Source organism: Lemur catta, chromosome 14 (assembly GCF_020740605.2).
Source record: "Lemur catta isolate mLemCat1 chromosome 14, mLemCat1.pri, whole genome shotgun sequence".
Classification (NCBI taxonomy): Eukaryota; Metazoa; Chordata; class Mammalia; order Primates; family Lemuridae; genus Lemur; species Lemur catta.
The window spans coordinates 11,685,947-11,698,948 of NC_059141.1; the positions used below are offsets into that span (position 1 = coordinate 11,685,947).

At 54.4% G+C, this 13,002-nt stretch overlaps 1 protein-coding gene across 1 annotated transcript in view; it reads left to right on the forward strand.

Annotated features, from left to right (window-relative positions):
• The first annotated feature begins 8,450 nt into the window (after positions 1-8,450).
• The window catches only part of HSPA12A (heat shock protein family A (Hsp70) member 12A), a 61,032-nt gene continuing 56,480 nt past the window's right edge, over positions 8,451-13,002 (forward strand). The window contains exon 1 of the mRNA XM_045569057.1: positions 8,451-8,599. Within this exon, the coding sequence (XP_045425013.1) occupies positions 8,557-8,599 (43 nt within the window). The 5' untranslated portion in view covers positions 8,451-8,556. The remainder of the gene's footprint in view (positions 8,600-13,002) is intronic.

The window sequence follows — 13,002 nt, forward strand, 5'->3', positions numbered from 1 at the left end:
GCACATGTCTGACAGAAGGAGAGAATGAATGACAATGATGAAGGAGAGGATGAAGAGATGACCCGGTGTCCTGGCTGACTTGGAGTGGGATGCTTCTGGAAACTGTGTGGCTTTAATGCAAACTTTAGGTTTAAAAGAAAGAGGACGAAAATGGACCCATTTTCTTGACTGGTTTTAGAGCACTTATTCCACCTCCAGGGCTCTTGGCAGGGCCACTTGGTGGTTAAGCAGACCAGCCCTGGGTGACTCCTGGCTCTGCCGCTTGGGGCTCTAAGACTTCAAGCAGGTGACTTGAGCTCACCTCCCTCCACATCCCCATCTGAAACAGATGCCAGTGTGACTGTGTTCTTCCTAGAGGGAGGACTGTGACAATTAAGTAATGACAGCTACTGTTATTTCTTCCTGGGAGAGTCCATTTCACTTTAATAGTTGGTTTTTAAAAATTAAGTAATTTGAGTGATGGGTACCTGTGAATTCATTATAGCATTCTCTTTATTTTTGTGGATGCTTGACATTTTTTCACAATAAAACATTTTAAAAAACAAATAATAGAAATCTATTAATAAGATGTTAGTTTTGTTTAGAAAACAAGCGCAGATATATTGTAGAATAGAATGTAAAATGTACATACAACTTTTAAATAAAGCACAAGATTTGAAAAAAACTGAATGGTTTAAGGCAGCCCCATAGACTTGCCACCTCAGGGCAAGGTTGCTCAAGGTCTCAGTTTTCTCATCTTAAAAAAGTCAGGAATAGTGATGCTTCCCTCCCAGTGTAGTTATATGATTCAAGCCAGAGGAGAGGTGTGAGGGTGCTTTGTAAATTGTAATTCTATCTTCCAATTTGCTCATTCATTGACTCACTCAGCACGTTTCTTGAGGCCCTGTTATGTGCCAGGTGCCGGGCAAGGTGCTGGGGACACGGCCCTGCACAGATGGAGGCATGATAGACATGGGTGTTCTACCGGGATCAGAATAATTCTTTCTCTCCAGTTGCTCCTTGGATAACTATGGCTGAGTGCTTAATCTCCAGGCCTCAGTTTCCTTATCTGTAAAATGGGGACAACAGTATAGTTCTTTGGTCTGCATTGCTGTGAAGATAAATGGGGCAATAGATGTGAGGGACCCAGAACAATGTCCAGCACACAGTAGGTGCTTGATAAATGTTCATTCTTCCCACTGCCCACAGTGGGAAGTGCTAGTGGGAAGGCTCACAGTATACAAATATGCAAAATGACTTCAAAGTATGTCAGTGCTGTGGACAAAGGGTGGCATAATATGAAACCATAGGTGGGGTCAGGGAGGTGCCCTTCAAGGTGTGTCAGGTGATACAGGATAAGAGTAGGGGTCAGCAGAGAGTAAGACAGGGAAGAGCTGGCCTGCTTTAACAAATGAGGAAACAGAGGCCCCAGCTTCCACAGGGCTGTGACCAGGAACCCAGTGACCCCAAAACAGACAACATTTGGGCTCATTCTTGCAGGGGTCACTCCCAGTTGTACTGGTTTCCCTGAGAAGTGTAGCACCGAGGATGGTGTCTTATTGGTGCATTCCTAACTCTGCTGTTTTTGGAGACTTGTTCAAGCATTGCTCTTTGATGGTGCTGCCAAAGCTCCCAGCCCTCTGGCCCAGATAACACTGTCACTCCAGGTTCAGCCGAGGGCTGCCTGCATCTTTCCTCCAGGCAAATCCTGTGACCATGCACCAGCCACCAGGAAGAATACACACAACTGTGCAGCCCTACAGCCACAGCAGCCTGCCTCTATCTAGGACGCACAAACGTTCCCGGGATGGTGTAGAACCATCTAGATAGGCAGCTCTAGGATTGTGGTGACCAGGGCAGTGCCATGATTAAGGGAGATTTGATTTTTCAGAGGCCTTTCCTGGCATTTGAAGCTGCCGGTGGCCGGAAGCACTCAGATTTACTTTTGCACAGTGCACCATGCTGGTCTTTGCCTGTTACAGAATTCTAGACAGGAGGGATCCTGGAGGCCAAGGGTTCCCAGGAAGGGCAAGACCATGCCCTGGATACCACAGTTCTCACGCCCTGCTGGGGGCAGGCGTTGTTAATCCATCACCGCATTCACATCCAGGCAGCTGGAAAGAGCCTCCTGCCCTATCCAGGGCCCCAGCAGTCATCACTAATCCATGGCAGCTAGAACGAGCCATCTTCCACTTGGCCTTTTGCAGAGAGGGGCAATGAGAGTCAAGCTGGAGTTTGGCCCTAGCTCTGTCACTAATTGTGTGACTTTGAACAAGAGATTTAGCTTTTCTCTGGGCCCTGGTTTCCAGTCCAGTTCTATTATTTTACTGGGCCATTCAGTCATTTCTTCCACAAACATTTACGAGCACCGCTGTGAGCCAGGTGCTGGGCTGTGGGCTGAAGAAGAGGAAAGTAGTTTTTCTCTATAATATGAAACCTTTGACCCTTATGGTCTATGGTTCATTGCAGCCCGTGTGAAAGCTCTCCTGGCCACGCGATCATTTCAATTTTCCTTCTCTGAACCTTGCCTCCCTTTGCATTGTCCTCCTTGAGATGTGGCTTCTGGAGTGTCCTGTCTTATTAAGGAACCAGGAGTCTGCAGGGCCAGAGTTTGAGCAGGCTGAGCATGCTGCTGAGAAAGTAAGCAGAGACGATCTTTTGCTGTTGGAAACATGAAAAATATTTGGATAACCCTCCATTACCTGAGAAGGCATTTCTAAAGTTTACATTGCAGGCCTGAGTGATTGTGATATTTGGAGAAATAATTTCCTCTGGCCCTTGCGTTTTTCCCTGGAAGAGTCATGCGGCGGCACATGTTGTATATGTGAAGTATGTTTTGGAATGTTAATGGAGAGGCTGATTCACACCAGATGGGGCGGAAAATCAAGGCAGGGAGAGGATGTATACACTGGCCACCAGGAATCAGCTGAAAGGTTTGATATTTGAAATGCACTGATTTTTGGAGGTGAAGGAGTCTGACCTATGTCCGGGCTTTCCCTGTAAGTTTTTATGTTGCTTTAGCACATCTTGAGTATTGGTCCTGTTATAAAGGAGTCACTTTTATGATATTTGATTGATAGACAGGATTCTGGTGGCGTAAAGTCCAAGGTAGCTTTTATAGGATGCTTCCTTTGTAGAAGTTCAGATTTGAACTAGTATCAGTGTTTCTTAAAGTTAAAAAAAACATTTTAAAAATAAACATGAGAAAGAAAAAGCTACTCACTCCCTTGTCTTCTATGTATCTTCACCAGCCAAGACAATTTTGCCTAGATCCATTCTGTAATTTATAATATACAAGGAGAAGGCATTTTTGTGGTCCAAGTATGTAAATTAATAAGTCATATTAACTGCCACATATATAGCCCAGCCCTAAACAAAATGTTTAACATATGTTACCTCCCATAATTATCTTACCTATGATTATTGGGCCCTTTTTACAAGTGACAAAACAGACCCACAAAGGTGTGTCCCCAGGTCCCCTGAGGGGCAGGGAGCAGCCGAGCCCATGTTCTCCTCCACTCTGCTCCCTCTGCTGTCCCTTGTGTATACCTGCTCCTGACCAACAAGCGTTTCTCAGTGTCTTTTGAGCTGGGGGCCGGAGGACTCAGCTGCCTCCCACACCACCCAGAGGTCCAGTGTGTCTGGCCCCTTCCACAGTTGGCAGTTAGCACAGGGGACAGTGTGTCGTGGCTGCCTGGTGGAGTTAGCTGGGCCTGCCTCTGGGGTCTGGCTTCTGTTTGCATGAATTGGTATGATGGGGGTGGGGGTTGCAGGGAGGGTGTCTGCTGGTGGGGAGTGTCTGTGGGCCAGTGGGTGAGGAGGGTCCCGGAGAGGATGAGGACAGCCTGGAGCTGAGGAAGCAGTTTTCCTTCAATATGTGGCTCTCTGTGCCAGGCGCTGCATGGACAATGCAGCTAGAGGGGGAGATGGGCAACCTGAAGTTGGAAAGGCCTGACTTCTTGTCTCAGAGGTTTGGTCTCTGCTCTGTAGCTTGTTGGCTCAGACCTTTCTTTGCCTCAGTTTTGTCATCTGTACAATGGGCTTAATGATAATGCTGATCTCAGAGTTGTGATTAAGCTACAATAGGAGGGCATGGGGGTAGGGGGTGGGCACAGAGGACAGAGGAAGGGCCTCATGCTGTCTTGGAGGGCCAGGTGATGTCCTGAAGGAAGTGACATCCAAGCTGAGACCTGTAGGAGGAGACAGGGTTACCTGGCAAAACCAGTGGCTCTTTAGAGACCTGAGGGCAGGCCCCCAAGCCTGGAGTGACCAACATGCAGGGGACTAGAAAGTGGTGACTTGGCTCTGGGCCGGGCCACTTTTTGGGATTCAGGTGTCCAACCAAGATGTGTAACAGTCTCAGCACCCACCATCACAGCCCACAGCCTGGGCCCCGACGGCCCAGAGGGTAAAGAGGACATTGGACAGATGGTGCTGTGGTGTGTCCACAGAGAGCACTGGGAGAAGGAGTCTTTGGAGGGGATCTTGAGGGAACTTGGTGCAGGGCACCCTCCCGTGAGTCCGGCACACCTTGAGGTAGCTGGGGTTGCAGAAAGGCATGTGAGCTCCCTGGCAACAGCTGAAATTGCATGTGGTGGGCTTTGTCCTCCCTGCTGGGCAAAGCCCATTGTGTTCCTGCGTCACTGACTGATTCAGCCAGTCCGGCACCAAGCCTCTGAGTGCCTGCCACGTGCTGGGTGCTGTTCTAGACAAGGATGCAGAGGTGGGCAATGCAGCCACAGTCCTCTCCCGGGGCTTCCTTCCTAGTGGGATGAGGTTGCAGTTTCAGATAAGGTGGTCTGGGGCGAGTGAGCCACGTGATGATTCTCTTGGGGGATGTGTCCTGGGCAGTGGCCCTGAGGTGGGACCTGATTTGGCATGTTCAAAGCAGGTCTGTGTTTGGGCTGGGGGGTGGGAGGGTGGAGGGAGCTGAGGTCTCTGGGGGTCAGGAGGCTGGTTCATGTAGCAGCTGGTAGCTATAGCGTGATGTGATCTCATTCTGGCTGCTGTTGGGTCCAGGGAGGAAAGTGGGAGCCCTTCCCAGATGTCAGTGACATGGAACTGGGCCTGGCCTTGAACCCCAGCCCTTCTGCTGATGGCCAGAGGGTGTCTGAACAAGACGGCGAGGGCCACCCTGAGAATTAGGTGAGACCACAACAGCACCTTGCTGGTGGAACAAGGCTCACCAGGGCACATGGTAATTAGTGTGACAAGTATGAAACCGTGAGGGCAAATTCCAGGCACAGTGTGTGTTGCCCTTCATGCTCCCCTGAAAATCACAACTGTTCGTCTGTCTGCCCCCGGCACTGGGGACTGCATGTCATCTCCCATCCTCCTCACACGCCCTCATGTCACTGCAGCTGGGGGGAGAGGTTCAGTGAGGGCAGATGGCGCCCAAGGCCTTTGCACAGCAGGAGGCAGAGGGGTGGGGGCTGCGGGGTTCCTGCTGGTTCTGACAAGGCCAACATCCTGATGCCCCAGGGTCAGGTCCGTGATGGGGAGGAACGTGGTGCCACGAGGACACTGAGGAGAGGCGCCCTGCCTGGTGTGGGGTGCAGGAAAGGCTTCCTGGACTCGGGCGGTCCATGCTGAGGAGCAGAAGTGGTTCCCCAGGTTGCTGGGGTGGTGGGATGAGGGGTGGGTGATTCAGGCATCAAGCACATTTCAATCTCTTTGAAATCCCAGCCAGAGAGAGGCGAGAGAAGTGGGGGTGTGTGGGAGGGAGCGAAGGAGTCAGGGTGCGGGAGCTGGAGCTGGAGCCAGGCCAGGGCAGACCAGATTCACAAAGACTGTCCAAAGGGTGGGACAGGAGTGCAGGGGAGCCGTGAGCAGGCTGGGGCAGACACACGGGCAGGGAGAAGTGATGGTGGTGATGAGGATGCAGAGGAGGAGAGAGAGGAGAGGCCCCCTGGGCAATGCTTGACTTAGAGATTGACCGAACCTGGATGGACCCCGAGGGAGGAGTGTTGAGCTGAGGCCCAGGCCTGTGGCTTGGTCGTTGGTGGATGGTGTTGGCTTTACAGACACGCGGCCGCCAGGAGTGGGGGCAGGAGAGGATGGGCTGGACTTCGCTTGAGTGTGAGGGGCCTGGGGGCATCCTGAGGAGACTCCCAGGAGATCTGGAAGCCTGGAGGCCTGGGTGTGGGGGTGGGCGTCCCCACAGGCAGACAGAGGAGCCTTCTGCGTGCTGAGCTGGCAGCGGAGTGTGCAGAGGAGAAAACAAAGGTGTGTGGGTGTGGAGCATACCATGGGAGCCTGGGGCTGGGGGCGGTATTCTAGAAGGTTTCCCTGCGCCATGGTGTTGGACAGGAGCCCTGAAGGATGCCTGGATGTGGGCAGGTGGAGGAGGGAAGTGAAGGATGCGCCAAACGTGGAGAGAGAAGCAGCTTGTAACCACGGCAGAGGAAGGCCTCTCGGGAGAGAGACTGCAGAAGAGGAAGGTTGGGGCTCACTATTGTCAAAGGAGTTGAATGTCACACTAAAGAGTTAGGGCTTTTTCCTGTAGATAGGGGAAGCCCAGCGTGGTTTTGAGCACAGAGAAACTCAGTGAGAGCCATGTTTAATCGCAAGCTCTTTCTGGCATCACTGTTCAGGTGTGTGTCCATGTGACACTGTTACTCAGTGGACAGAATGCCAGTGACTGTCCCTGCCCTCTCATGTTCTGACCCATGTGGCCTCAGCCTGGCCAGCTCCACTCAGTGGGAAGATGTGAGCAAACTATGAAGGCAGCTGTGGGTCAATGAAGGGCTGGACCAGCCCTTTCCCACTGTACCCTGAGCCTGCCTGGCCATTGCCTGGGACAACTGCACCAACTCTTCCTCCTGTCTGCCTTTGGGGCCGCATGCTCCCAGCCTCCAGGCCATTCACTGAAAATATCTCTTGGGTCTTCCTCTGAGATGGCAGAGTGTCACTTCAACCAGCAAGCAGCCTTAGGGGGGAGAGGATGCTCTGTGGGAACACATTGTGCCCCCTCCCATGTACCCTCCACTGCCCACTGCCCTGCACAACTGGCTGTTGTCTGCTGTTAAAAAGATGCCTTCAATTTAATAGCTGATGCTTTTTGGACTGTTTACTGTGTGTGCTAGACCCCAAGCTGAGCGTGTTATGTACATCATTTAATCTAACCCTCTTCAGTCTTACGAAGTGGGTTCTCCTGTTGTACCCATTTCACAGATGAGGGTATTGAGGCTCATAGAGGTCAAGTAACTTGACTGTTTTCTCAGACACAGTCAGGGACTGTATTTGGGATTTTTAAGGCAGGCAGCCAGAAGACAAATTTCATCTTTTGAACTTGATACTTTACCATCGCCTTCTGAGCAGAGCCTGGTCCCAGAGCTCTCCCAGGCAGCTCCCTGCCCACCCTGTCATCCATAATGGGGCTGCACAATGAAGCCTCTCCTCAGTGCCCTTTGGGAGATGCCATCCATCCCAGGAAGTGAGGGATAGCTGGTGGTTACACTGAGCAGGAATGCCAGCTGGGTCACTCGCTTGCTGTGTGTGATGTTGGGACGGTGGCAAAATCCTACCAGCCTTCAGTTTCCTCGTCTGCACAATGTTAGTTATGAGGAGGAAAGGAGATAAAACACTTGAGCACCTGGCATAGTGCCAGGCACCTGGAAAGGACCCAATAACAGTGGTCGTTAGTCGTTACCAAGACAGGCTGGCCAATCCCAAACAGGTGCCAGCGGCGCGTGTGTGTGGCGGAGCCGGAGGACAGGGGTTATGAATCATTCACCGCTAAAGCCTTTGCATTATTAATGTCGTTATTCTCAGACTTCTAAGGAGGGGCCCCGGCTAGAGCCCATATATGGAAGGCGCGACTCAGCCTCCAAGGCAAGCGCCTCCCTGGGTCCCGAGTTGCCATGGAGCCCCTCAGGCGGCCTGGAGGCGGATGCCCGCGGCGGTGCCCTGGGCACGGCCCCCGAGCAGGTCCTCGGTTTGCGGCCTGGATGCTGGCTGGGCCGGGTCCGCCCAGCTCGCCCTTGCACGGGCCCTGGACCGCTCCTCCTGGGGAGAGAGAGAAACTGGTGGGGACTGGAGCGGATGTCCCCGGGAGAGTGCGGCGTGTGCTCGGTGCTTGCTGAGGGGCTTCAGGCCCTGCCATTCGGCGCCTTCCAAGGAGCGGACGCGCAGGGGGCCCGAGGGCCTGAAATCGGCCCCCCGCCGCGCCTGCGTCCGGCCAGTGGGGGAGCCGCGGGCCCCGGGCGCACCACCACTCCCGCCCGCGGACGCCAGGGCGCGAGCTCGTCCCCGAGCCGGAGAGAGGAGGGGGCCGGGCCTCGCAGGGGCGGCTCCCGGCGGGCGGGGCGCGGAGCTCTCGGCCCGGCCTTTCGCCGCGCCCGCCTTCCCCGGCCTTCCCCAGCGGGCGCGGGCTGGGCGGGGCGGGGCGGGGCGCGGGGCGGGCCGGGGAGGGGCCCGGGGAGGAGCCCGGGCTGCCGCGGCGGCCGCGTCAGAGCAGTGCTCTGGCTGCCCGGCGGCTCAGACCCGGCCCGAGCGCCATCGAGGACGCGGACAGGGACCCGCACGGGCACGGGCGCTGCGCCGGAGGCTCCTCTCGCGGGCCAGGGCTGCGCGACTATGGCGGACAAGGAGGCCGGTGGCAGCGATGCGGGGCCCCGTGGTGAGTGCAGGGTGCGGGTCCTGCGGGTGCGGCTGACAGGGCAAGGGAGGAATGAGGCGCGCTCGGCCCGCGCCCGCAGCCCCCTTGCGGGCCGTGCAAAAGTGGGTGCCCCCGCCCCATCTTGCTGTCACAGGGGCCACTGGGGGCGGCAGCGCGGCGGGGCTGGGGGTGCAGGGGGCAAGAGGCGGCCTGCCCGTTACGTGCTGCGCTCCTGGCGGGGGTGCGGACACTGCAACGGGACCGCAGCCCCAGCTGGGGCACGCTAGCCGTCCCTGCCGCGGGGTGGCGCCTCCTGCGGGACCCGGAGCGAGTGCGGGTGAGAACCGCCCTCCGGTTCCATCCCCTGTGCGCGGTGCTGGGGTGGCCAGCACTTGCCCGGTAAAGGGCCGGCGGCCGGGTGGCCGGGTACACCTAGCGGCTAATTTCCGTGACTCAGCGAGGCTCGAGTGGTCGCCTGGGAGCAATCTGAGATTTGGACCTGTCCCCTCATCCCACCTGGCCCGGCCCGACGCCCGCGCCAACAGTGGGGGCTGCAGCCAAATGGCATCTCACCCACCTCCCTGCCCATCTCCAGGGATTCTCTGGGCCCGGGAAGGGCGAAGCGGGGAAGCGGTGGGGGCTCCACTGTCCCCTCCTTGCCGAGGGCAGGGGAGGGGCCCAGTGCGGAGGACGGACGCTCACATTTCGCAAATGTGCCAGGGCTGCTTTCTTTGGGGAGCATGATTAGGGCTCAGAGGGGTGGGGGAGCCGGAGAGGACCAGGGAAGGCGGTTGCGGGAAGAGGAGGAGCAGGTCTCGGAGCCGGGCTGTAAATCAAAGCTTCGTCCACGGAGGGGACGGGCTGGCCAGGATTCCGGTCTTCCTGTGGGTCCCAAGTGAGGAAAGTTGGGCGCACCGAGGTGCCGCGCGTCCCTGACCTGCAGGGCCTTGGCGGGAGCGGCGGCCGGAGGGGAGCGCGGCCAGGCCAGCTTTCCCCAGCGACCGGCAAGCCGCCTGGGGAGGATGAAATTGAAATGCCCGGACGTAAGGGGGATCCAGCCAAGAAAAGAGCGCTCGGCTCTGCGGGGACTCCAAAGCCAGAGAAACTGAGTCCAGCGCAGCGCTGCCACCATCGGTGCTGCGTTCCCTGTCTTGCTGTCGGTGCCGGCGGCCCCCACCCTCTGCTGCGCTCTGAGCCGCACCTGCCCCCTCCCCAGCCCCATTGTTCCTGCGGATCTGGGAGGTGCCTCCCCACGCGGCACTGCAGTGGTGGGGGAGTGCAGGGTGGGGGCTGGGGGATCCTGACACGGCTCACTCCAGGGACAGGCGGCCTAGCCCAGGCCCTGCCCAAACGCGCACCGACTCTGCCCCCCTCCCTGCCCTTCCTCAGCTGGCAAACGCCGGTGATGGACTGGCAGCTGTCTTTGTCTGAACATCACTCGGTAACTGAATTGACTCATTTTTCTCACTTTTTTCTTTAAATTGGAAAAAAAATGTTTAGGATAAGTAGGGGCGTCTGAATTGCTGAAGCTTGAGAGTTAGGGAGCCAGTTTCTTGTCTCTCATGCTGAGATAAAGAGTGAGTGGTTGTATCAAACGCAAGATTGGGCATAGGATTTGTCACATTAGAAGAGTGAGCAGGGATGTCCACCCACCCCCAACACCCTCCCCAACACTGTTTTGTCTCGTAAAATCAAATTCAGCACACCTACCCTACACACACACACCCACACACCCACCCACCCATGGTGTGCTTGTCTCCCCAGTGCTGGGAGAGAGCCCCATGCAGGATGAGGAAGCACATACTGGGTGTGCTGGGCCACCTGCCGCTGCTCACCTGGGTCTGTTCTAGAGTGTGTTTCTTCACTTCCAATGATCTGCAGTTCAAGGTGGCTGGTGAGAACTCCAGGTGCATGGACTTAGAACACAGAGCAACCTGAAGAGCAGGCTGTCCCTGGCAACTTACCTTGTCTCTGGCTCCCATCTGTAAAATGGGGAGTATTAATAGCATCACATAGGAGCAAAGTCTGCTCACCCCTCCTCCAACACATCTATTTCTAAGGTTTTCTCCTTGCACATTCTGTCCCTGGCAATGAACATGCATTATTTTATTTTTCTAAGCCTCACAACAGACCTGTTACCAGCATTCCCCTTCAACTGGGTAGGAAATCTAAACACAGGTTGAATGACCTACCCAAGGTCACACGTCTAGGAAATGTTGATTGGAACTCAGGCCATCACATTCCAGGGCACCACCCTGTATAGTCCTTGTGGATGTGGTCAGTGGTTACCATCCTATTAGGGACATAAAAATGGTTGTGCTTCACAGGCAGATTTCCAGGGTGCTCTTGGTGCAGAAGAATATGTGGCACAGATATCAGACTGTGCTGGGACTTGTGAGCAGTGGGAGTCCACAGTGGGGTGTGTGCTGGAAAGGCTGGCCATAAAATCTTCCCCCACAAGTTGAGTGGGGGTGGGGTGGTGAGTGGGTGGAGACAAGGATGAAATAAAAATGGTAGAATTTTGGTAGTTGTTGAATCTGGGTGATGGGAAGTGGTGGTTCATTACTATTCTGTTTATTTTGCGTGTGTTTGTAAATTTCCTTAATAGGATATTTAAATTAGTTAATTTATAAAATGCGAATCCCCTTTAGTCTCTGGAGTGTTAGACAGCAAAGGCTGAGATGACCTTCAATCCTGCCCTTCCCCCATGACCTGAGTGGGTTGAGCCCTAGAAGGATGAGATCAACTGGGGGAGGCACAGAGTGGTTCTGACTGGGGTAGCTCCTATGGTGACCGAGTCAGTGCAGTGACCAGTGTGGGCAGTGGAAACTGAGTCATTTCCTCCAGGGCGAGGGGTTGAGGAGAGGGGTGGCAGGCAGGCAGTTTTGCCTGGGTTGAGGGTGCCTCTGCATTGGGCTTTGGTGATGGGATTTTTTACCATGCTGCTGGTTAATCCTAATAAAAATAAACATTTTAAACATTGACATTTATTGAAGATTTAGTGTATGCTGAAACCTGGGAATATTGAGTTATCTCATTTAGCCCTGACCTCATTTGTTGTTGAGTGAATGGCTCTATGAAGGGGCCCTGTTACCCCCATTTCAGTGAGGAGAAGGCTGCCAGTCCTAGCAGCGCACAGCTGCAAGGGGCTGAGTGAGGGCTGGGACCTAGGCTGTTGGACTCGGGGCCCAGTGGTTGAGCTGTGCAGCCTCTCCTAGCACATGCCTGGCATGTCCAGACCCTCAGGAATCATGTTGAATGTCTGAATGAGTGAGCCTGTGGCCAACAGGGAGAGTGTGGCTGTCCCGCTTCCTATGGCCACCAACCTACAGATGGAAGCAGAGGGGCACTGATTGTGGCTCCTAAAGGAACCAAGAAAAGGTCAAGATGATGCTCTGGGTAATCCTGGTTAGGGTTCTGGCCATGGGACCCACTTCTGAGTCAGCACCTGCCTCTGCAGCTGTGTCTGCAGCCGTGGTCATAGCCAAATTCCCCCTGTACATGCCCCTGCCATGTCTTGTGTTTCTCTTTTGGCCCTGTTAACTCTTTTGGCCTTCAACACATGCAGTTCCCTCTGCCTGTGACACTGTCCCTTTGTCTAGCAAACTCCTACTACTCATCCTTCAAAACTCAGCTCAGTGTCACTTTTCAGGAAGCCTTCCTGGACTCATCCATCTGGGCAAGATCTGCCTGTGTGGCCCCAAACCCTTTGGTACTTAGCTGTTGCTGATTCCAACTAGTGTTTATTGAGTGCCTATGAGATGCCAGCTTTATATGTGTATATCGCATTGACTCTTCCAACAACCCTATGAGGTTGGTATTTTTATTACCCTATTTTGCCAATGAGGCAATTGAGGGCTTTGACAAATTCTGTAACTTGCCCAGCGAGTGGATGCTGCAATGGCGATATGAGTCAGTCATGGAGCCTAAAACCTTTTGTTTCTCTTAATGCCTTTTCTCCCAAGAAGGGCAGGGACTATGTCTTCCATTTCCATATTCTTAGTAAGGGCATACAGTAGGTGTTCAATAAATGTCTTAACTGTTTGTTGAGTGAATGTAAGTCAGCAAGACATGAGGGCCCACAGCAGTGGGGAATGGCATCCACATTCTGCCCACTCCAGATTGGCGCTTCTAGAAACATGGATGCTCAGGAGTGGGCCAAGCTGGAGGGGAGGCGGGCAGAGCTCGGGGAGTCTTGGAAGAGATGCAGCTTTGATTCTAACAGGGCTTAGAGTGACGACTCAATCTTGTGGGGGCGAAATGCTCTCTTGTCATATAAATAGTTCCCTTTGGTAAGGGAGAAAGCTTCTTTATTACTGCTGTGCATAATTAGAATGGCAGGGAGGAATCAGGGGCTTTTAATGAATGAGCAGCACGTGGCAGGGATGCCAGGGCCTGGGCATCCCCGAGAGAGCAGAGAGGGT